This window comes from Syngnathus scovelli, chromosome 10 (genome assembly GCF_024217435.2).
Source record: "Syngnathus scovelli strain Florida chromosome 10, RoL_Ssco_1.2, whole genome shotgun sequence".
NCBI classification, from domain to species: Eukaryota; Metazoa; Chordata; class Actinopteri; order Syngnathiformes; family Syngnathidae; genus Syngnathus; species Syngnathus scovelli.
This window is the reverse complement of record NC_090856.1, coordinates 8,482,910-8,506,238: the sequence shown is the minus strand read 5'-3', so window position 1 is coordinate 8,506,238 and position 23,329 is coordinate 8,482,910. Positions and strand designations below refer to the sequence as shown.

At 37.2% G+C, this 23,329-nt stretch overlaps 1 protein-coding gene across 4 annotated transcripts; it reads left to right on the top strand.

The window, feature by feature from the left end:
* The first annotated feature begins 59 nt into the window (after positions 1-59).
* On the top strand, positions 60-22,934 carry mfsd8l1 (major facilitator superfamily domain containing 8-like 1). 4 transcript variants are annotated; one of them, XM_049731986.2, is made up of 12 exons: positions 60-1,505; positions 2,433-2,618; positions 2,728-2,790; positions 3,073-3,192; positions 3,518-3,597; positions 3,906-4,269; positions 4,355-4,428; positions 4,523-4,736; positions 4,877-4,999; positions 5,070-5,200; positions 5,398-5,483; positions 22,916-22,934. In XM_049731986.2, the coding sequence occupies exons 1-11, from the start codon at positions 1,430-1,432 to the stop codon at positions 5,470-5,472; spliced, it is 1,506 nt and encodes a 501-aa protein (XP_049587943.1). In that variant the 5' UTR covers positions 60-1,429; the 3' UTR covers positions 5,473-5,483; positions 22,916-22,934. The 4 variants fall into 4 exon arrangements, with proteins under 4 accessions (XP_049587943.1, XP_049587942.1, XP_049587941.1 ...); XM_049731985.2 differs by lacking the exon at positions 22,916-22,934 and adding an exon at positions 12,694-13,830; XM_049731984.2 differs by lacking the exon at positions 22,916-22,934 and adding an exon at positions 5,728-6,827.
* The last annotated feature ends 395 nt before the right edge of the window (positions 22,935-23,329 follow it).

Sequence of the window (23,329 nt, the reverse complement as noted above, 5' to 3'; positions counted from 1 at the left end):
CTGCATAAATTTATTATATAATGTGATATGATCTTCATCTACATGACAATAGACAAAACAGTCTACTTTAAGTAATACCACACTGACCATTATGTTTTCATGTTTTTCTTTGGACAATCATTTAAGTATTAAGTAAGTATAGTATGTGAACCCCTGAATTTATTTGACCACCACCCAAATAAGATAATTTGATTCCTTAGGCCTATGGTTAATACACCAAAATGTTGAAGTATTTTTATTAAACCAAATTATAGTTTTACTGCCAAAACATTATAGTTCCTCATCACATTTTTAACACACACAATGCAGAAAAAATCCATACACCGCTTTACCCATGACATAATAGAAACACCTCTTCTGTCCTTGCACAATGGATACTGAAATTGCAGATTCTACTGTAAAATCAAAGTTTTGTTCCCTAACTGGCAGAGAACTACTTAGTCCCTGGCATGCTGGAGCCTGTTACACTGATAACAGTGGACACTCAAGAGTCAAAATTTAATTTAGAGTAGAACTGAAAGGGGCAGAGTGTTATGTGGAATTTCAGCACAATGTCACGTTGGTAATGGATGTCACAGGATGGTGACACCATGAGAACACTGAAGAAGCTTGCACATTTAAATGTGAATGAACATGGACTTATTCCTCTGTTCTAGTAGTATCAATATAAAAGTGTTCAGATATTCTTGCACATGACATTATTTCCAGTATGTACAGTATCTCACAAAAGTGAGTACACCCCTCTCATTTCTGCAATGTTTAAATTATATCTTGTCATGGGACAACACTGAAGAAATGACACTTTGATCCAATGTTAAGTAGTTACTGTCGAGCTTGGATAGCAAAGTAAATGTATTGTTACTTCAAAGTAACTCAAAACAACAATGAATATGTAAAATGCTGGCAACAAAAATGAGTTGCTGGAGATGCATGGAAGATGCATGGAATTCCACAAAGACGATAGAGATGACGTGCACCTTTTAAAGTCGGATAAAAAAAAAACAGTTGGCATGGCGATATTTTCGTGTTACGAAAATACATATTTGAATGTTTCGTTGAAAACCTTTTATTACGGCTCTGAAGTGAATCCGGGTTTGTTATTGGTCGAGGTATAACAGGATACCCGGAAGTGATGTTTGCGGGATTAAAATGCGCAGGAATGGGCCGGTTGCCCTTTTTCACGTATGCACTGGCAGTTCTACTCGTAGGACTTTTGAATTTAACTAGGCATACTTTTAGCTACTCATAGGAGAAGTAAATCCATCCGACATTTTTATTTGTGTCCTACAAAGACGCAGTTACTCACTGGCTGTAATTGGAAGCAGTTTCGATACGATTTTGTTCACTGCGGTGTTTTATTGGTGACGCTAAAATTTATAGCTGCGGAATAATGAGGATGAACGTTAAAAGTGTATAGCAGCCCATCACTATGGATCATGGACGGAAAAGGAAACTCACATTTTTCACCATTGGACTCATCTTTTTGCTGAGCGGCGTTGAATATGGTAAATACTGCTTTGAAAATGCTATGTGGCGTTAAGTCTTGTATGTTTAGTCTTTTATCCTTTTAAATAAATACTGACCATAATCTTGACTCGAAGTTAATCACATTATACTTTAACTACATGTTGTGTGTATACATGGTTAGAATAAAAGCTTGAAGGGCTAAACTGGTTCTACAGATATCTGATTGGGCTGTAGCACCGTCGCTATACAAGCATTCCCAAATTTCTATCTTTGCAGAAATTCCCATTCCCAATCTGAAGAAGTCCCACTGAAACAGGCTCGCACACATTGGAACCCATCCTCTTATTAGTCTCACATACACGCTTAAAAATGCTGCTTTATGACCCAGGAAGTTGTGTCAATTTGATCCTACTTAAAAGTAGGGTCAATATGACCCAGCAAGTGTCTATTTGACCCAACTTCAACGTTGTGCCAATTTGACCCACTTCCTGGGTTATTTTGCCCAAAGTTTGGTCGCATCGACCCAACTTCCTGGGCAGGTCCAGTTTTATGGTTTTAAATAAAATTTTCTCAGTGATCTGTGACAATGACATTCACCATGTGACGTGTCTACAAATTTCTTTTTCCTGTGCACACCCATTTAAGTAATGTGAATCAATGAGTCACAAAATTGCTTTTGTCCATTTATGACAAGATTTGAATGGAAGTAAGTTAGTGTAGAAGTGCGCTGATAGGCCTTGAATCATTTGTAGTATGGGGAGATTTGGTATTTGTTTGTACAGCGCAGTAAATCTTAATTTATAAAATATCTTTTCAAATCATCATGTTGTCCAAAAGTCACACAATAATTTTATAGTTGTCTAAAAGCTGTTACAGCTCTTGTATTCTCGCAGGCCTCTCTACATATCTCTTTGACACCATTCTTGTATATCTTGTTTCATGCAAATCCTTCTCTTTGTCCTCAGCTGTGATACTGCCCACAATATGGAGGTATTTGCAAACATTAGAGGCACCATCATACTTCCTGGGTTTGACCCTATCAGCATTCAGCCTGACTGGCCTGCTGTCGGGGCCACTGTTTGGTCACTGGTCTGATAGAACGCGAACCACCAAGAAGATAATCTTATTTGCCAACCTTTTTGAGATTGTGGGTGAGTTCGCATTTCTTTTGGACGCAATCATTGACTAGCTCATATTTGTAAAAGCAAATGTTTTTTCTTCTGTTTTATATTTAATTGTTCCCTTCTTTTGACCGTTCAGGTAACTTCATGTACTTTATGGGCTTTTCCAAGTGGCTCCTACTGTCAAGCAGACTCGTGGCAGGTAAGGCCTCACAATACGTTTGTCATTGTTTCTGGTCTATTTGAAGGGTTTGCTTTACTTTGAGTTGTGTAAATACCGTTTTTTAACCCAAGCTACTTATTGACTACTGATTTATGCAAGATATAACTTTTGAGACTCCTGCAGGTTTAACTGAAGTGCATGCGAGTTGCAGATTATTCATACTATGATTGCCAATCCTGATTACTTCATCGATCTAATTTTTTCTCTGGAGTTCCAATTTCCAGAACTGTAATGTGTTTATGCTGGGCATGCTTTCTTCAGGCATTGGCACAGGCGCTGGCTCGTCCATCTTTGGTTTCCTCACCAGAAGCACAGCTTCAGAAGATCGCTCCACTGTGTTTGCTGCTGTCATGATCTGTCGACAAGTGGGCCTTCTGATTGGTGAGTGCTACGAGGCTACTGTATAAAATGAATTGTTTCTTTTTTTTTTTTAAATTGTAGCTCACCATGGAGTATATAGTGCAATGATTACAATTTTAAGTAAATGTGTCTGTTGCTCTGTAATTTAAGTCAGCTGGGATAGTAGCTCACCCGTGACCATGAACAAGATAAGCATTAGTGGATGGATGTCTCTCTTATAATGCTGATAATCATCAGTTGGTTATTTTTCAATTTGTAAATTTCCCTGTTTAGGTAGAAACGCCAGTAATTGTATTATGGTGACTTTTCCGCCGTTGACCACATTTTACATGTACCTTCGACATAGGTCCAGCATTTAACATCTTTCTGAGACTCTGTGATTTCCATTTGGGTCCTTTCGTGGTCAATACATTCACTGCACCAGGGGTAAGTAGTCAGTAAGTCTGTCTAAATTGAATTAAATTACGAGTTTCTCAAAATAGAATAAAGTTATAAATTTGTCTAAATGGATTTTTAATTACACAATGTTTCTCTTGTCTGTTGTACAGTAGCTTTAACCAGCTCAATCATACATTGTAGGTTTACATTTTTGTCATTTTTATATGTGCTAGTTAGTCATCATTGATGAAAACAAGTTTGAAAAGCAAAATCAAGTTTTTACAATAAACACAATGAGAACATATCCCAAATGCTTAACACTAATTTTGTGGAACCTCTTTGTTTGTTCCCTCTAGTTATTCATGTGTTTCTTGTGGATTCTTCTTCAATTGGCTGTGATCTTTATGTACTGGGATGTCCCACCTCTGCAGAGTGGGAAAGAGACTATTAAAACCAAGTGTAGTGACACAGTAAATAAACAAAGGACTGAGGAAGAGAGAGAGGAAGCCGAGGGTGAGGAGGAGAGGGATGAGGAGGTCCAGCCACTAATGCAATCACAGGAGCTGGTGGGCTCTTACGGCTCTGTGCCCGCCACTGACTCGCACAGGAATCACACTACTGAAACTTCTGATGCAACCTTCAATCAAATTTCATCATCTCCTGAGCCGTCAGTGTCCCATGAGTCCTCCAGTCCCTTTAAGAATTTCAGTCTCTCACGAGGTAGGTTTGTAATTAACTTCACACATTCCGACATGCACTTCCATGGAGTCTTTGACTGTGATCTTTCTCAACTGTAACTCTGCAGAGTTCCTAAGAGAAGAGGTGGTCGTGCTGCTAGCGGCTCAATTCATCACACTCTTTAATCAAACGGCATTGGAGGTATAATACGTAACATTTTTTTCCTCTGCTGTCTTGATCCTACATCCTAAAATGACACATGGGAATTGGTAATGCTCCATTTTTTTTCCCCCAGACCATGGTGACACCACTGACCCAAAAGTACTTCAACTATGGAGAGTTGGAGAACAGCATTATGTACTGTCTCTGTGGCGTTGAAGTGATTGCTGGCTTCCTGTTTGTGCGCTGGCTGAGTCGGCGTGTTGCTGAGCGAGCGATTCTGGCTGTTGGACTCAGCATTTGCAACATTTCCTGCGTCTGGTGCCTCATCTTCTTGGCTAACCCAATAGGTCAGTCCACATTATGACCGCTGCATCATATGCTTAATTTTCTTCCAAAGTGTCAGAAGCCTAAAGAAAAGCTGCAATAATAGTGCCCCTTCTAAAAATGAGCCTTTCATGAACCTGTTCTGGTTTGTGCCTTTGTGTAGGTGGTTTCCCATGGCAGTTGGCAGAGTTTGTCATAGGCGTGTTTCTGCAAGTTCTGGGTTTGCCATTTGTAGCTGTTGCCCAGGTTTCCCTCTTCTCCAAAGTTACATCTGAAAAAACGCAAGGTAAGGATGACACCATGAATTCTAATTGTTTGCGCTAATTAGTATTTATAATGTGTTGCTGGCCTTGCAGGTTTCAGTCAGGGTGTTCGTCGCTCAGTCGGAGGTCTGGCAACCATTTTGGGCCCGCTGTGGGCCGGTGGCCTCACTGACAACATGTATATCATGATGGGTGTGATGATGGTGCTGCTGTCACTCCTAACGGTAAGCGATATCAAAGGAAAATAAAGGAAGCCTTTGAACGACACATTATAGAATCTTGCTATGTTCACAAAAAAATAATAATTGTGGAGTCACCCTGAAGATGGGGAAATTGTTGTCATACTATTTAATGAAATTTGAATGAGAACTAGAGTTTATTACACTGTGAAACTTGGACGTGACGTATTATTTCTCTGCAGATGATGCTGGCCTTCTCTTACAAGCGGCTCATTGAACCTTCTCGAGAGGAAGAAGCGGAGAGCAGAGATGTCTGATAATTTATTTGGTGAGCTTGATAGAAATCAGTTGCAAGTTCATATACTATATTTTTGTTTTACTCTTGTTTGGGGTGAATCTAAAACTTGAGACAACTATTGAATTTAATGCTATCAAAATGGGACAAAATTTAAAAGACCTTTAAAAGAAAATCCCCAAATGGTCACTGAATTATCAGGAGTTTATTGCAGAATGTTTGCATCTTAACTACCTCACATTCTTTTGCCTGAAGATTCTTCAAACGTTCTCTACAGGTTGAGGTCAGGGGAGGATGGTCTCGCATGGCTTTCTCCTTTTTTATGTCCATAGCAGTCAATTTATTTATTCAGTGCAATAACTGTTTAGGAAAATAAGAACAAAAAATAACATTTGTGTAATATGAAACCGAGACAGCTGGAACGGTGCCAGTTTCATCAGCTTGTTTTTGAAATATTGTTGAAGCATTTAATTTAAATTTGTATTCTTAAAATGTATTATTATTCTGCCTTTTCAATTCCAAAGTAACTGCAGTGACTGTTTTTCTTTTTTTTTTTAAACAAAAGGTTACCCCAAATTTTATTTATATACTAGTTTGAGTGTGGAGATGGCTTGGATTTCTTGAATCAATTTGCTCTAACAACCCTACCAGAGAAGAGTGGGATGTTGAACTAAGTTCCTTGGGCAGGTCCACTTCTACCTGGCTCCCACCATAGGGCATGTTTGCACACACATTCAAGAACCGCTTTGTTGAATATGTACATTTCCCATGGAAATATGGAATCCAAGTGACATATATGTCTAATTGTCATCTTATATGTGCTCCAGCACTGCAATATTTCCTGATTTAAGTTATTGGTTTAGAAAATGCCATGTTGTTGAATTGTTCTGTATTTATTAACAAGTGTGAGTTATATATGCCTGCCATATAAACTGTTATTGCAATTAATGCTCATTCTATGCATTAGCTACTTTCAAGGCATCCTAACAAAAAAAAAGATTTCTGGTGGTGGTGTAGAACTTATACTTAACACTAGAGAGCGCACTTGGACTTCTAAAGTGGATGACAAGGCTTCCAAGAAAGTCTGTCATGAAATGTCAAACGCTCCAGTGACTTTTTGAAGCAAAAACTTGTACATTCAGTTAAAAGCCAAAGCAAGCATTTTAATATTGAATAATTTAAGTAAGCTCAACCAAACTAAAAATCTCCAGCAATTGTTTTTGCTAATGCAATTGTTTTTATGCCAAATATATTTTTCTGAATAATAGTAATTATGAATATCGGCGAAACTATTTATTGCTTTTGCTTTGTGCATCTCTGAATTAACTGTTGCTATGATTTTTTTTAATCCAAGAAGTTATAAATGATTTACCTGCACATTGTGTCCTTATTTTGATATCGTTTATTATTTAAATTGAATAATTTGATTATTCATATGTAACGGGGAAGTTGCTATTGCTATAACCACAGGCAAATAACTGAAACTAATTGTGTAGTCAGAAGTGAGTTAACTGCCACAAATTTTAGTGCATACTTTTATATCCATTTTATATTTACTTTCATATATTATTCATGAGCAAAAAAATTGTGGGATCTATATTACTGAAAAAATCTCATGGGGAAACTCTCCCAATTAGCATTCATATACAAACATAATTTTAAAATGCTATTTACATTTCTATCATTTATACTGTATGAAATGAATACATTTCCTGATTACGCCCAAAATGTAATTTACGCACGTACGCACGCACGCACACACGCACACAGCCATTAAATATTCATAACATTATTAATAATTATCACTCTTATTAACTTAGGACACATTATATTCATATATTATGCAAATATTGATATTTGTTGTTTTAAAAAAAAAAAAACTGCACTAATTTATGTACAGAAACAAATTGATAAATGTTTATTCGTTTAAATAAATGCACTAATTTATGTACAGAAACAAATTGATAAATGTATATTCGTTTAAATAAAATAGAATGAGAAAAAAAGACATTGTCATTGCTGCGTACATAAAATCTGCGGCTTTCCTAACAGTTCAAGAGCGTTACAGTTGCTGAAGGTTCAGGTCCACTGGGTGTCATCATCGTGTCAGAACTGGAAACAGGCGACAAGTGGAGGCGTTTCTTGCTCGTGACGTCACTGCGCTCGCCTGACGACATAGTGGCGAGGGGGTGTGGTTTCAACCGTGAACTCTCGCTGAACTTGCGTTATTTAGGGCGATATGGACTCTAAAATGTCACACAGCAAGATACAGTGATATTTTGAGCTTTTACCTCTTGTTACCCCGCTCCCCTCCTGAAAGTGTCACCCCCATCTATAACCGCACACACATAAACAAACCCCAATCACGCTTGGCCTGCAGCGGCATTCTGACCGAACAGTGACCCTGCATATCAGGGTCAGAGGTGTAGAACACGTCAAGTGTCATATCAACAGTAGTCAGGGTATGTTTGGTTCCTTGTTTCCAGCCAGTCACAGGAATAGTTTGAGGCGTATAAGGGCAGGATTGCCAATGGTAACAGACGTGAACTTTTGGTGAACTGTGTTTTTTCTCTCGAAAGGGCAACGAGGGCATGTAGAGCTTAAGTATTTTATTGTTTGTGTGTGTGTGTGTGTGTGTGTGTGTATCTTCTATGCTTCATTAATGATTCGGCTGGGATACATTTAGATGACGTGCTGTGCCTTACACTGAATGTGGGTTAACCTCCGATCCTACGAGTAAAACCGCACTGCAAAAATAATTTCCCTCCATTTCCACCTTTTTTTACCCCCCTCCGCACTGATAAATGTGATGGGCAAGAAGTTCATAGTTCAAAAAGGATACACTGTATTAGACTTTTATGACACTAACCAAAAGGGGAAATAAATAAAGGTGTACTTAAAAGCTTGAGCAAGTAATGTCAGGCTTGTAAAATATTTAGCTGCGCACTTGTCACACTTTCTTTTTTCGTCAAGGTGTTCCACCACACAGTCAAATCAAAATGGTGGCACCAACGGAAACCTGTGAAAGGATGTGAGTGTCCTCACGATGGGCCGCACTCGAATCCTTTTGAATTAATAAAACGTGTCATTCTGAAGAGGAGCAATGTCTCAAAAACAAGACGTTTATAGCTCTTAAGAGTGGATCAGAATAGCAGCAAAATTAAGAGTGCACAGTGATAAAAGTTAGAGATGTGTGGAGGACTTCAGTTTTAATTTAAAATGTTGGCTAAACTTGAACTCTATTTAGTTTTGCTACATAAAGCTATTTGATGTTTATATTTATGTATGTATGTGTGTGTATATGTATGTATGTATATATATATAATATAATATAATATTATATATAACATATATATAATAATAATAATATATATATATATATATAGTATGTGTATATATTTTTCAGAATAAATGAATAAATGAATAATGAAATATGTTCAGCCTACAGCTATTGAATCAAATGCAAACTGGCCAACTCTCAGCTTCTCTTGCATTGAGAGTTACAGAATATTTTTGCCGAACAGGTCATGCTTCAGTCATCCTTTCTTCCTTCTAATAATCCCCGTCTTCAGTGTTTTTAAAAAGAAATTCCACTTTAGATGTGAATTCTAAGTCGGTCTTCCCTTTACCCCTCTCTTTGCTCAAAGTATACACCAGAGAACAGACTGTGTTTTCTTATACTTAAATGGGATTTGTATTCAAAACCTCTTCCTTGTATGATTTCTAATGCTTTTTAAATCATTGTGTGGGCATCTATGTGCTGGCTCTTTTCAGTTTCAGTTGTTGAAGAGCACTTTGTTTTAATTTTAGGAGGAAGGCGTTAGAATACACTTTCTAACCTGAGTTTGACCCATGTGAGCTTTGTCATTTTGTTTAGGGTAGATGTGACTTTCATTGTAATTTGTTAGTGCCTTATTTTATTAGTTATGCACTTAGCTCTTTAGAAACACAGATTTGCCACATTATTTTACAGGGCCTGCAAAGGTTGTGATAATTAAACTATATTTTGAAAATAATAATAATTAATTTGTTTAAGCACATTTAAGGATAGACTATTTTGACTATCCCACTCGTAATCCGTGTCTTTTGGTCCCTTCGAAGATGTGATATAAGGCATATTTTGGTGGTGTTATTTTGGATTACAAATAACAATTATCATTTATCTTAATTTATTATTTTGAAAGTGCTAATGAATCTGTATATCATTGACTGATAAATGTTTTTGTAATTCTAATTTTGGCTGAAATAAAAAAAAAATACAATATGAATTTTTTTATATTTTAATATTTAATTGGTTGTGGTTATGTGATCTGGATGTTATCTTACGAGCATTGGTAAAAGCACGTACATTAGCTTTTTAGAAACCGAAACCAGCGAAGTGAAATGGTTGAAAAAAAAAGAATGAAAACAAAGATGTTGTTTCAGTGGTATGCCACATGTGTAGAAATCCACGTATAGTGTTCTGCGTGCACATGAAGTTGAAATAATGCGATCAGACAAACGAACAGTGGTGATGAAAATATCCATGCCAGATAGTGTGTGAGGCAACCATTCACATTCAAGAAGTCAGTCAAGCTTCTTTGTTGAATTTTTTATGTTATAATGAAAAGGAAGTACAAAATTTGCCACTTTTTCATTTTATTATTTCTTGTGATTTCAAATTTTAATTTCCAATTAAAAATAGAATGATTATTTGATATCCACATTATTGTCACCTCATGAATTTGGAAACTGTTTAACTGGGTTGAATGTTGCATTTGTAAATACTACAGCACGGCAGCTTTACAAATAGAAAAAAAATCTCAAGTTCGTCTTATTTTGTCTCGTCACCGTATTTCTAACTGCATGTCTGAGCCCCTGTGACACCATTTTAATTTTCAACTGACCATATCACCCTCAGCCAAAGCTAGGCAATCAGCCTGCCAAGATGTGCTTCCACTCTCAACCAGAGCAGCGATTACTTGCCCATCTGGATCACCAGAGCCAGGCCGCGTTAAGCCGATGGGAGCCCTGCTCAGCAAGGCACCGGCGCAGTTGTTAACCCCGATTAATGTGATGTGTCGTTCAATAGAGGGAACAGTGTGAAAATCAAGCTAGTGTCGTGACCCACTGCCCTGCCACTGAACCATACAGAAATTGGGCGAACTTAGGGAGGGATGATGAGAGCAGAAGCGTGGAAAAAAAAGAAGAGGCAAATAGCAGTGAGAATAGAAGACGCCTTAGTCGTCCCCCCCACCACTAAATGGATGAGAAAAAAAGATACATGAATCTGGTGGTAGAGCTATAAAAACAAAGTGTCAGGAGCAATATAGATTCCAGCAGTAAAGCATAAATTTGTGTGACTTTCAGGGCTGTGATGATGGTAGCCCTGCATGGCCGCCGGGTCCAGCCAAGGCTATTAAACAGTCCGTTACTATTATAGCGAGGTTATTATCACACAGTGAACAGTGAAGACTTGGAGCCCTTTCCTGTATTGTGTTCATTAGACGAGCTTGAGAATTTAGATTTCAATCAAACCTTGGCCACGAGGCACAATAGAATTTAATTTATCATTCACAGTCTCTACCCGTTAAAGGATATTGCATTCATTGCTTTGTATGAAAGAGTAATAATGTAAAACAGTAGTAACAATGAAACTTCATTATTCTACGGTTTTAACTAGTTATCAGGTTAAACTTTAATTAACATGATTCATTTAATAATTCACTCATAGTCACCTAAATGATGTGCATAGTGCACAAACTGAAAAACAGGATGGTGTGTCTCTTCCATGCTGGTGCTACTTGTTCTGTAGTTCGGCTGAATCTGCACATCGGATTTGTCTTAATAAACAATTGATACATACTGTGCCTTCACTTGGGGAGTAGCCATTTTGTAGGGTTTCATATTACAGTACCTCTGTGACCAACAGGAAACAATTTTGTACATTACTATGCCTTCAGGCTTTTTAATAATTTATTAAAACATCTATTTTAATTTTAACTCATTGTGTATATAAAAGCATTTACTAATTATTTCTGGTATAACATGAAACATGTTTACTGATTTTCCATTAAATACTATGTTGTAACTTCTGTGTGAATATTCAAGGAAATCTGCAAGTCATTTCTGTGAAGCCTCCCCCCAAAAAAACAAAGCTTTTTTTCTTTTAAAGCTTTTTTTTTTTACTTAACTTCATTCGTTCAGTTATAATTTATTTGGTTGATGTCCAGTTTTATAGAGCAGAGTTCGATTTGAAGCTCTATCAGAATAAATCACATTAGTTATAAAAAAATTAAGTCTGATTTAATTGAATTGTTGTTTGAGGTCTCTGTGGGATGGTTTTGCCTCCATTAGAACAACTATATAATTAATTATACAAACATATCAATTACAAAACAAGTTCAGTAGGGATTTTTAAATAGGAATGGTTCAGATTTATTATGTGACTATTATTGTATTATTAAATATTTATTATAAATACTATTATATGTAAATATATTATAAATATTACATTACTACATGTGTTAATATCCAGTGTGTCTCACTCTCTGCTTAACAGATTGGGTATGTTGGGATGGATGTAGAGAATACTTTGCAATAACATCCCCCAACAAATGGTGAGAAAATAACATGTTGAACTTCGTAATGAACCCAGCAGGGCACCGGCCCTCCCTCAGCTGAGGAGCCTTTCTCCTTTGGCCTAAAAAGCAAATGTTGTAACTTGTAAGCATTAGGAATGTAGCCGAGAGCTACTCCGTCCTCAATTCATGCATGCTCGTGAGCATCCAGAATATCCACTGATGAGCATATTTTCTAAACTGGCCCTTAAACTACTATGTGAATGTCACAAGGAAACAAAATAAAAATAAAATACGTGGCATAAGAAAAGTAATGTTGGTACTTCTGTGGAAATGGAGCTACTAGAAAATGAAAGCTGTATGGACTGATATGTCAATGAAAATCCATGCATAACTCATCTGGTAAATTAAGATGCACTTGTCAGTGGATACCAAAAAGGAAAATTATGTTTAGTGAACAGGGTATTCTAAGGTTTTGGCAATCAACAGTCTGATCTGATGCCACATTTGAGGAGTCGAGTAATCGCGACAGTAAATGTCTTTCTGTGATTAAGGGCTATATAAATAAAATTGACTTGTGTTACACTGCTGTGATGTGAACAAAATAATATACACCAATTAAATTAGCCATCTAGCAGTTATCGAACTTTTAAATTTTTTTTTTAATCTCCTTTAACCTACAGGTGTGATCGCACCATGAGGTCAACACCAATACAAGCCAAAACAGCCATCTTTAGGGGCCACCCGTGTTGTGAGAATGTTGACAACTATGTGGGAGCAATGGAGGGTGAGAGGAAAGATAGAGGAATGAGCCAGGAAGGCGGGAGTCCTGCAGAAAGGGGGCTACTAGAACCTGTAGTTGTCTGGAGCGCTGACCCAAACGTAAGTGCAGAGGACAGTAGCAGTTTGATTTGATGGGGCAGTGCTATGTTGTTAAATCACTCATTAAATCCAATTAGGGGTCAGTAGATTGAGGCAGACTGTTTGGAAAGTGCATATGGCTGATGCAGCTTTAGTTTGGCTTCTCCTGTTGAATGATGCCCTGATCCCAAGTGAGCAGGTGACTCACTATACAAATACTATACAAATCTGAAGTTTTTATCAAAATAATTACCTGGGAGATATCCTTTTTCAACACTTTAAAAAAATATATATATATTTGGCCATAGTTAGACTTCAAGAGGCATGGTACACCCTTGAGTTGTCGACAGTCAATCACAGGATTGGCAAATAGTCGCCGAACACGTGTTAACTGAGCAAATCTAAAAATATCATCTAATGAGCCATTTTATGCTCTATTTCCTTTGTATTACATGAATGGCTAAGCTATAGGGGGACTCTGCCATACCCTGAGCTGATGTTTGGCCTGGGTGGACGTCTGTTGTCATTGCACATTATTGTCTGAAAGCCTGGTACAATACGCATATAATACATTTGAAAATCAATGTATTATAATATATTAATATTCTTATATAAATATATTAAGTTCTGAAAACGTGGCAGGATCAGCCATGACGGTAGAGAATCTTTGGACTTCAGCAGTGTAGTGGAAACGACCGGTGGTCAGCTTGTGAAATGCTAAAAGTGTAATTGGTGCGACCGGTTGTTCACGCAGATCCATAATCACAGTAATTAATGTCTGCTCAGATTAATAGTTTTACTCTCACTTGTCAAACAGACATTTGAGTCACACCCATGCGGTGCAAAGACAAATGCCAGATAATTGGAAAGGATGACTTCCCTCTTCTGTGGCCTCTCAATAACCTCTAACATAAGACCACTGGACATAGACCAGACTTAAATAATTATATACTATATATGTATAAAAAATAAATACAAATAAACTGGTGTTACTAGGTTTTACCCTTGATCATGACCACCTTATTTCAAAATGATATATTTTGTTTTATATTCTATTTAAAATGTAATTCATAATTGTTGGCGTATGCCCCCCATTTTTTTAATATCAAGAGATATTTTTGCTAAAGTCTGTTAGAAAGATACAATAAAAACTAATTCCCTAAACACAAAATGGAAACATTGATAATAATTACCAAGGGATATAGATGTATGTTTCGTTTTTAGCTTGCTCGTAGTCTATTGCTTGCATTTTGATACACGGATCCCATCATCCATGTGATTATGATGTCCTATTCCCAGAGGAGACGTGTTAATTCCTTTAAACTCTCAGGGTCCCGCTATTCATAAATATTCAATTTAAAACTGAAGTACGAAAATGCTTCAACTATAAAGTCATGCGCTGCTGGTTTGTGTGCCGAGCTTTTCACATTTACTTCTGCTCCATAGCACGGAAAACATCTGCCCCCTGCACGTCAAAGTTTATCATCATAAGACCGACAGCAACATAGATGTGATGGAGGCGAAGGGACGCAAGTCGCTCCTGAACATGCCCACTGCAGGCAAAGCGTTAAGAGTATACAGCCAATAGGGGGAAGAAGAAAATGGGCCATTGCCTTTCGGGGGCCTCCTTGACCGCAATTATTACAACGGGTGTGATTTATCTTAATGAGGCCCAATCCTTTGTCTAGTCCAAAGTGAATCCAGACTCCTTGCAACCCACATTCTGCTGGGATATAAAATTGGACCGAATGAGGAAATTGGGTAAATTTGACCTAACTTTGAGTTGTTTTTCAATAAACAACCCAATTTGTAGGTTCAATGTGTTTTTTTTGTTTCCCAAAACAACCCAGGAAGTTGGGTTAATTTTCTAAACAAAATTGGGTGGTTGTTTAACCCAGCATTTGTAAGCGTATACGCATAAAAGCGTTTTTTTTTTAAAATGCCCCTCTCTGACAACAATACACACTCATGCTAAGGCAGCACTATTAAATACCAGAGGCAGCATGATTGAAGATCAAAATCCAGGCGTGGCAGGGGGGGGGCAAGAAGAAGTTCTGAGGGGCTCTGTTGATCTTATTGTGACTCTGAAGTTACCTCATTAGTGGCCCCAAGATGAAGCGTGAAGTAGGGTATAAACAGTCAGACATTAAATCCAGAAGAAAATGTCTATTGGATTGTATCTTCATCTAGTAGCACATTGATTTCAGATCCATGGACTGTAGAACACACTTTGTGCCCATTAGAAATGCTAGTGGTTCTTTCCAAAGGATATCAATACGTAAGGTAATCGGTTCTGCATATGACTCCTCGTGTTAAACATTTTATGAAGCAATATTTGTGCCACATTCCATTAAATCTCCAAGGAGGATACTCGAAGAGATAAGACCCTCATACACTAGCTAATATTTTATGTATCTATTGTATAAATGGAAAGGGGGCAAATGGGATCATAAAGAAAGAAAGAGATTTGTGCAGAGCCTCCTAAAGCAATTTTGAGCCACAACATAAGGTTAGAGCTGTTCTGGGCTACTGGCCCCAAGATGGGAACGCTTGACTTAATTGCAGGATTTAGTTTTCTAAACTTCAATCAGTCAGGTGACACATAGGCCCACTGATAATAATTTGAATTGTTCCCAGGACAAGACAGGCTTTTGGCTACTTGGCTGAATCTGCCCTAAATACTATCACACACTTGCCTGTTTATGAAAGACAAATGTCGTATTATTCTTTAACTTTTAGAAGCTGTTTGTTAGTCTAAAATCAAATATTTGATGATATTTTAGTTCTTTACTTCTTTATATATTTATTTATATTTATTATATATATTTTGTTAAGATGTGAACATATTCTGTTCTATTTATATTGTATTATATTGTATTTATAAATCTGCTTAATATGAAATATAATTTGTTCTTTTCAAAATTGTCATTATGTGCACACGTTTAACATTTAATTTGACTGCATTTATTCATTTCCATAAAAAAAAATTATGCATATTTTAATTCACTTTAAGTTGATGAAATTTTAATTAATAAAAACAAGTATATTCAATGAGGGCAATTAATTCTAAAATCTCTTTTTCTTGCTTTTCTTGGTTTTAAACCTTTTGTTTCATCGATGCAAAAATAATTTATTGTATTTTTTTAATTTAGGTTTTTTTTTTCTTTTTGTATAGCCCCTTTCAATGCCTTACTTACTGCATGTTAACGAAAAACAACAACAACAAAACACCTAATGTGCATGTAAGACAAAAAAAAAGACAAAAAACTGAAGGACATAGTTTCTTTGTAATTTAAGTTTGTGATAACAATAACACAAATAAAGACAACGGGTAATGTATGTTCATCGAGTCCATATTGCAGTTTTTAGAACATTTCATTGTCAACCAGTACAATTTAACAGAAAAAAAATACATATACATTTTTCTTTATGCAGCAAAAAAAAAACCCTCCAGATAAAAACAAGCTTTCCTACATTTTTGCAAACCATATTTTTCTTTGTTCCATCTGTATCCAAGCCAGACATGATCATAAACCCAAATGATGATTCCACCAAACAAGGCCTGTCACAAGTGTTTGATGCTTTATTATTATAAAAGAAGCTTACACAACAACTCAGACACCATGAACTCTGAATGACTCAAGGTTCACAGCGAGGTCACTGGTTGAAATTAGCTAAAAGAGCTGGAAAAACTCATGTCTATAGTATTCTGCATATTCTGACCACAAGAAGGCAGTATATCACCGTAGATTTTGGGTGCTTATGATGTTGAGAAAGAGAGGAGTGGTGGGAAAGAAGTTAACCACTGTTAAATGGTAAAATGCCCAAACAAACCAGCAAATTGTAAACTAACAAACGAACAAAAACCTACCACTTCATGAAAAATCAAGCTCTGCTGGGTTTTTGGTTCCAAAACTGACAACCTCATCTCAATATCGCAATTAATTTTGATGTCTCATTCAGGAAACTCACAACAGAAAGGTACTAAAACGTTCAAATAAATTACTCAAGTTGCAATTTTTGTTTAAATGTAGAGGAAATAAGTCAATAGTCAAAGTCAGCTTTATTGTCAATTTCTCCACATGCCAAAGACACACAAAGAAACCGAAATTTCGTTCCCCCCTATCCCACGGTGACAAGACATGGCCCACAACAGACAAACAAGTAAATAAGTATAACAGCAGCGTGCTGAATAAATAATGAATAAATAACACAATAAATAAATAAATAAATAAATAAATAAATAAATAAATAAATAAATAAATAAATAAATAAATAAGAGGAGCAAAAAATAATGCATCATAAATACACTTGTTCTCTGTTGCGATACATTTTTAACAGACATGAATAATACAATATTATTCAACGCCAAAAAGACCATTATTTTCACATTCTAATAATTGACAACATTTAAAGGTAAAATATAATATAAGAAATAGTATAGACATTGATTGATATATATCAATCATCAATGGGGCTACATTATAGTATTGTCACTGTCACATCCTAAAAAAATAATGCAGCTCACTCATTATGTTGCACCAAGTTCCATTTTTGGCTCTGGTTTTTCACATTTTTAAAAAACTCTTACTGGCACATGTTCTGTGGTAGTGTAAAAAAAAAGCAAAATGATCTTGTTGAAATTAATACTCACAAAGCTAAAGTGAGGCATAGCAGTGGTTCAGTCAAATTCTAAAACTTAGAGACATTTGATTTTTGAGGCAGTTTTTTGTTGAAAACTAAAAGAAAGCAAACAACTTTAATATACTGCCAAGAACAAAGAAAAGAAAATACCAAAATTCCAAAAGTACTTCAATTGTTGGCTATTCCAACAGGTGATTTACACACTGAAACAATTCTACCTTAAGGTGTGTTTGCATTTATTATACACATTTTTATGCTTAGTTACGTGCAGTAGGTGGCCGGTCCGGTTCATATAAAAATGTCTTGACCGTGAAAAAAGGGAACCTCCTGGCCCATTTGTTTCTTGTTCCACTTGATGCTTTTTCCTACACCTCAACTTTTTTTGTCTCTGTCTTTTCTCAATCACCGTTTCATTGTAAATGGTTGTTGTTAATTGCTATCAGATTGTCAGGTTTGGATAGGCACCATTTTGTATCTCAAAGTGCTGCACACATCTGCAGAGAGTGAGATTCTGACTATCCAAGTGTTTCAAACTGTTTGGCCCACCATCAGGTTCCCCTCACAGAGCGCTGGGCCTGCAATCACGCGCATTGCTTCCTAGCCCAGATGGCCCCAAAATGTGCACATGCATGACAGGTTTCACGTGAACGCCAAAATCTGGTCAGGGGATCTCCTCTCACGGGTGGTTAGCACCTTAGCAGAGACGAAGCAGGACAGCTGAGTTGTCTGTGGTTTGAGGTGAGAATGAACCGAATGGGCTGAGCGAGTTGATCCGCTTCCCATATTTTCTGCTTTTATGGCACCCGATAGCTCATTTCTACAATCTCATGAAATGCTGATATGCACTTGTGCTTGTAATTTCAAAAACATCCTATCAAATTTTTTTTTTTTTAGGGGGGGGGGATTTGTGGGTTTTTTGTTGTTGTGTGTTTGCTGAATCCTGAAATTGGTTGTGGATTTGAATTAGTACTGTGGGGTGACAAATTGGATATATATATATATATTTTTTTTTTAGAAATTAGAGTGTATGAAAGATAGTGAGGGAATATTCTCAAAAAGAAAACCCCCAAAACTTGACACTTCTAATTATCACCCACATTTTCTTTTTCCAGTAATGTTTCTATTTATTTGAACTTGTACAACAAATTTTCCAGAAAATGAATGATTTACTGGAAGAACAGAACTCACATACTGTCGTTTCCAATCGCTAGGAAAATGAACTTCTCAAATAGATCTTAGAAATAACAGCCAGAAGAACGATTAGAACACAATGAATGTTCTCCACATTGTATACTGTACTTCTTGATTGAAATGTGGCTTTAGTAACCTCAGTCTCGTTTGGAAAAACAAACATTATACGTAATGCAGATGTATTCATTCAGAACAGTCTTCAGTTCCTTTTTGATTTCTTCTCCCATATATAGCTGAAAGTTAGTTGTGACAACCTCTCAGTTTTGACCACAGGAGAATTTTTAACAGCTCTTTTCCAAACCTCTCGCAAACCTCTCTTCCAATACCTGAAACCTTCATGAGTCAGGACCTTGTTGTTCCTTTGCCAAGCACTCTTTTCCCCTGTTGGCAGGTTTTGGCAGCCAGCACTTTGGGGAAAGATACTGGGAATGAGATCCACTGAGAATACCTTGAATATCTTCCAGGTGAAATGTGAGATGGGAAACGAAGCTTGATTGTGCAAAAACGTTTCAGGGGGAAGTTAAAACAGCTATTTCCACAAAATTAATATTTGCATTACCATTATATTTATTTTTCCATTATGTTATATTTCATACTATTTTAAGATGTCCAAAAATAAAGTATTACTCATAGATTTAGAATTGAAATAATAGGAAAAAACATCTGTATTGAATGCTGGTAAATTTCTTCCTTGTACAAAAATCCCGCAATAGCCACCACCCATCTCTTGAGTGACCTGACTTCAGTGGGCATGTAAAGGATTGATTGCACTTTTTTTGTAGATTATTCCAAATGTCATTCATTTATGAGATGACTTTCCTTCAAAGGAAATATCTTCCCTCTGCATGAATGGTTTAGAATGTCACATACAATACAGCCTTTGCAATAAATAAAGGTTTTCAGCATGGTTTGCCTTCTAGTTCGGATCATTTCAATATTCATGATTTCTTATAGAAAAAAATCCAGTGTAGCTACCTTTTATGATGTGTCTGACTGTAGAGGTTCAACTGTAAGAAAGTGTAATGTCTTAAAAAAGAAAAAGACACTCTCCCCAAATGTATCAAGTCTTAAAATCCATCCCAATCTGTATGTGGGTCAAGAAAAACCCTGACTGAAATGTGGTCTTGAAAGGTTTTCTCATCAAACCAAAATAAGTTTTGAATTGGTTAACACAAAAGTATTAAAACATATGTAGGTTACTTGTCAATACGCATATTATTCTTGCGAGATGATGAGGTGTTGACATTTTGTTCTAACAACCAAGTGATATAGCATCATTGAAACAGACTAAGAGTAACCTAATTAGTCTCCATATTACATTTCCATATACATCCAGGCCAGCATACAGTCCAGCTATTAAGTGTGCTGTTATTTCCAACTCGACTTTTCTAGCTCTTTGAGAACAGCCTTTTTATTGTGAAACAGCATCAGATAAGAGAACAATGCAAATCAGGCACTTTGATTTTATGAAAGACAAGTTCTCTGTTGGCTTTCATGCACGACTACAAGGCAAGGCGTGGGCACGGAGGGGAGGGGGGTGCGGGTTCTCTTAAAACGTTTCCATTTGGTTGGACTGACAGTCATTTCGCTTACATTTTAATTAAACTCCAGTGAGGTCAGACAGATCGGCATGTTATTTTGTAAAAGCTTTTTTGTAGAAATACAATCCCATGGCCATTTTACTAAACTGGAGTCACCTTATCCTCACTGTGTGCCCCATTGCAGCCATCTCACATTCTGAACGCCATCCAAACACAACAAGAGGACACCGTACACGGCGTTAAGAAAACACTCATAATATCTCTCTTTTATTTTTAAACTTTTATTGTCATTCTCCCTTTCTGTCTTTCACCCCTGCTGGCACATCCGATCAAATTAAACCTGAGGAAAGCGGAGCCAAATTGCTCTACTGCGGCCTTCGATTCATAGAAGAGGATCACCAGAGACGTGGCTCCACTTGTCACCAGCCCTTTACCCCCTTTTTTTATTTCATGTAATCCCAGTAAGAAACCGAAGAGAGGAAGAAAGGCAACATGTGACGCCCAAAGACGTTACAATAACAGAATGGAAACCAAGCAGCCTGATACACCAAAACCCTTCCATAATCTCGGGCATGGAGGGAGGCTTTGGAACAAGTGACAAGACTGGCCTTTATGTGTATTTGTGTGCGTGGACGGCACACAAGTTGCACTCATGGGTAACAGATGGTGCCTTATCATTGGCTACCATCAACTGTGAGCACACATTCCTAGACAGGGGAGTAATGCCTTTTATGATGTTCACTTGGTGTCACTCTTACACACAAACTTACTATCCATCTGTTATTTGATTCATTATCAGTACTGAAATCATCAAAGTAAGAAGAATGCAAGTCTTTCAATGGCAAAATTGTTGATTGGGTATGCAAGTGGATGCTATCACGCTTCCATGTCCGCTTAAAAGGTCGAAAAACACATTTGCTCACTTTGCTGTCCTTTTTTAGCCCCTTTGCTCATGGATTGTTTTTAAATTCCCACCAATGTCAATTTCATCAGAGGCACAAGATTAAACCCTGTCACTCAGGATAAATACCTGAAATTGTTGGATGAGAGCCTAAATGAGACAAGGGCGGGGGATGCGCTGAGGAGCTTTGAGTGATGGATCAGAGTCCATAAATGCTGCTGTTGTGACCCATGAGAGAAAAAGATAAAGTTGGGAGGCGGTGGGAGGACTGGATGAAGGCCAAGTGCATTATGGGTGAGGAGTTCACACTAGAATGCAGCAGGGAAGCTTTTGTGCACCCTGGCTGGCCTCTGCACTGCCTCGTCAGTTTGATGATTGATACATTGCAGGACTCATGGCTTGATCGAGAAATTCAGATTGAAATTCCAATGGATGATGAGAATTGTTTAGGATTCTGAGATTGAGTTTTGAGATTGAGATGTGTGACTCACCTGTGACCTGAACTTCATTAATCTATATACGTCGACAGTACCATTCTCTGGATAATTTCAGAAGGAATTAATTTACATACTATACAGATTTATAACTGGACACTCAAATACCAAAGGTTTTCCTGCAAACTGATGCAGGAGAAGCTTTTCAAATAAGTCAGTGTGCAGTTTTAGTCATTTTTCCGATCAATGAGCTACTCCACCCATAAGTGTTTTTTCACCTCCCCATGGTTTCAGTTTGATAAATGTTGAAATAATCCAATATGTCACCAATAATAAAATGCTATATAAAAAGACAGCCTGGAGATGTTTCTCCAATGTCTTGACTTGGCACATCTCAAAATAACTGTATTAACTCTAATCTGTATTAAATCATCCCTTTGGAGGCAAACCGGGTCCATAACAAATGCAGTAATACTCCCTACACTATATGTTAATACATTTTGATGTTAATATTCAGATGGAAACAGGATGGAAAATAAAATAAACATTCCTCTGTTTGCTGTCGAGCCTGCCCGAAAGAGCATAGAGTGACATTTGCAGCTCCATTGCACTAGGAAGCTAAACACTATTCTTGCCTGCAGCAATCAGAGCAAAAAGTTGTTCAGGTGTCAAGGATGAGGATGTTTACCGAGAGTTTACAGTGAGTTACTTTCTATGCACAATGTGTTTTCAAATTGTTAAATTCAAATTTATTGGGGTACCTGATCAATCCACCCTGAGAAAATACAATTTAATGGCTATGTCTGCAAAGCTCTCAAGATGTCACCGAGGCATAGAACTTGATCAATCAATACCTGTTCCCTGGAAGCATACAATTCCCTAAAATATTTCAATAAAACAAAGACCGTATTTTCCGCACTATAAGGCGCACCTAAAAACCTCAAATTTTCTAAAAAGCCGACAGTGCGCCTTATAATCAGGTGCACTTTATATATGGACCAATATTGAGCCACTACACCAGACGTGTCCAAAGCCCGGCCCGCGGGCCAAATGTATATATCTTATAGTATATGGACAAAGTTTTAAAATGGGCCATTCATTGAAGGTGCGCCTTATAATCTGGTGCGCCTTATAAATGGACAAAGTTTTAAAATGGGCCATTTATTGAAGGTGCGCCTTATAATCCGGCGCGTCTTATAGTGCGGAAAATACAGTAGTTAAATTCCAGGGGTAACAAGAGGTCTATCCCTCGCCCTGTATTGATTCATTATTTGATTCGCCTGTTGAATATTAAATACTGTGTATTTTACTCCATTGTATCTTTTTCTGACAGTGGCCAGAACCCAGCCGACGTATTTGGATAAGATTTGAAGAACTATCCTTTGTACACCCCAAAAGGAAACGATGCTGTGGTAAGTTGAACCTTTATTAGACGAGTAGAAGCTTTCATTCATGTGTTTTGCCCTTTGCTTTCTCAACCCCTGAATTACAAAACCCCCTTTGCTTATTTTTCTCCAACTCACCTCCTCCTCCTCATCATCATCATTCTCATCATTTTCCTGCCGTCTTCTTCATCTCGCTGTGCTGTGATTGATTGTTTGGCTGTGAGGCCTGCTGAGACTGCGCTTTCCCAAACCATTTAAAATCGTTATTATAATTCATAGAGTCTCCACGCTATGTTTTGTAACTGTTGCTCTGTGTTTGCCGTTCCAGGCAGAGAGACTCATGGGAAATGACACTAAGTTGA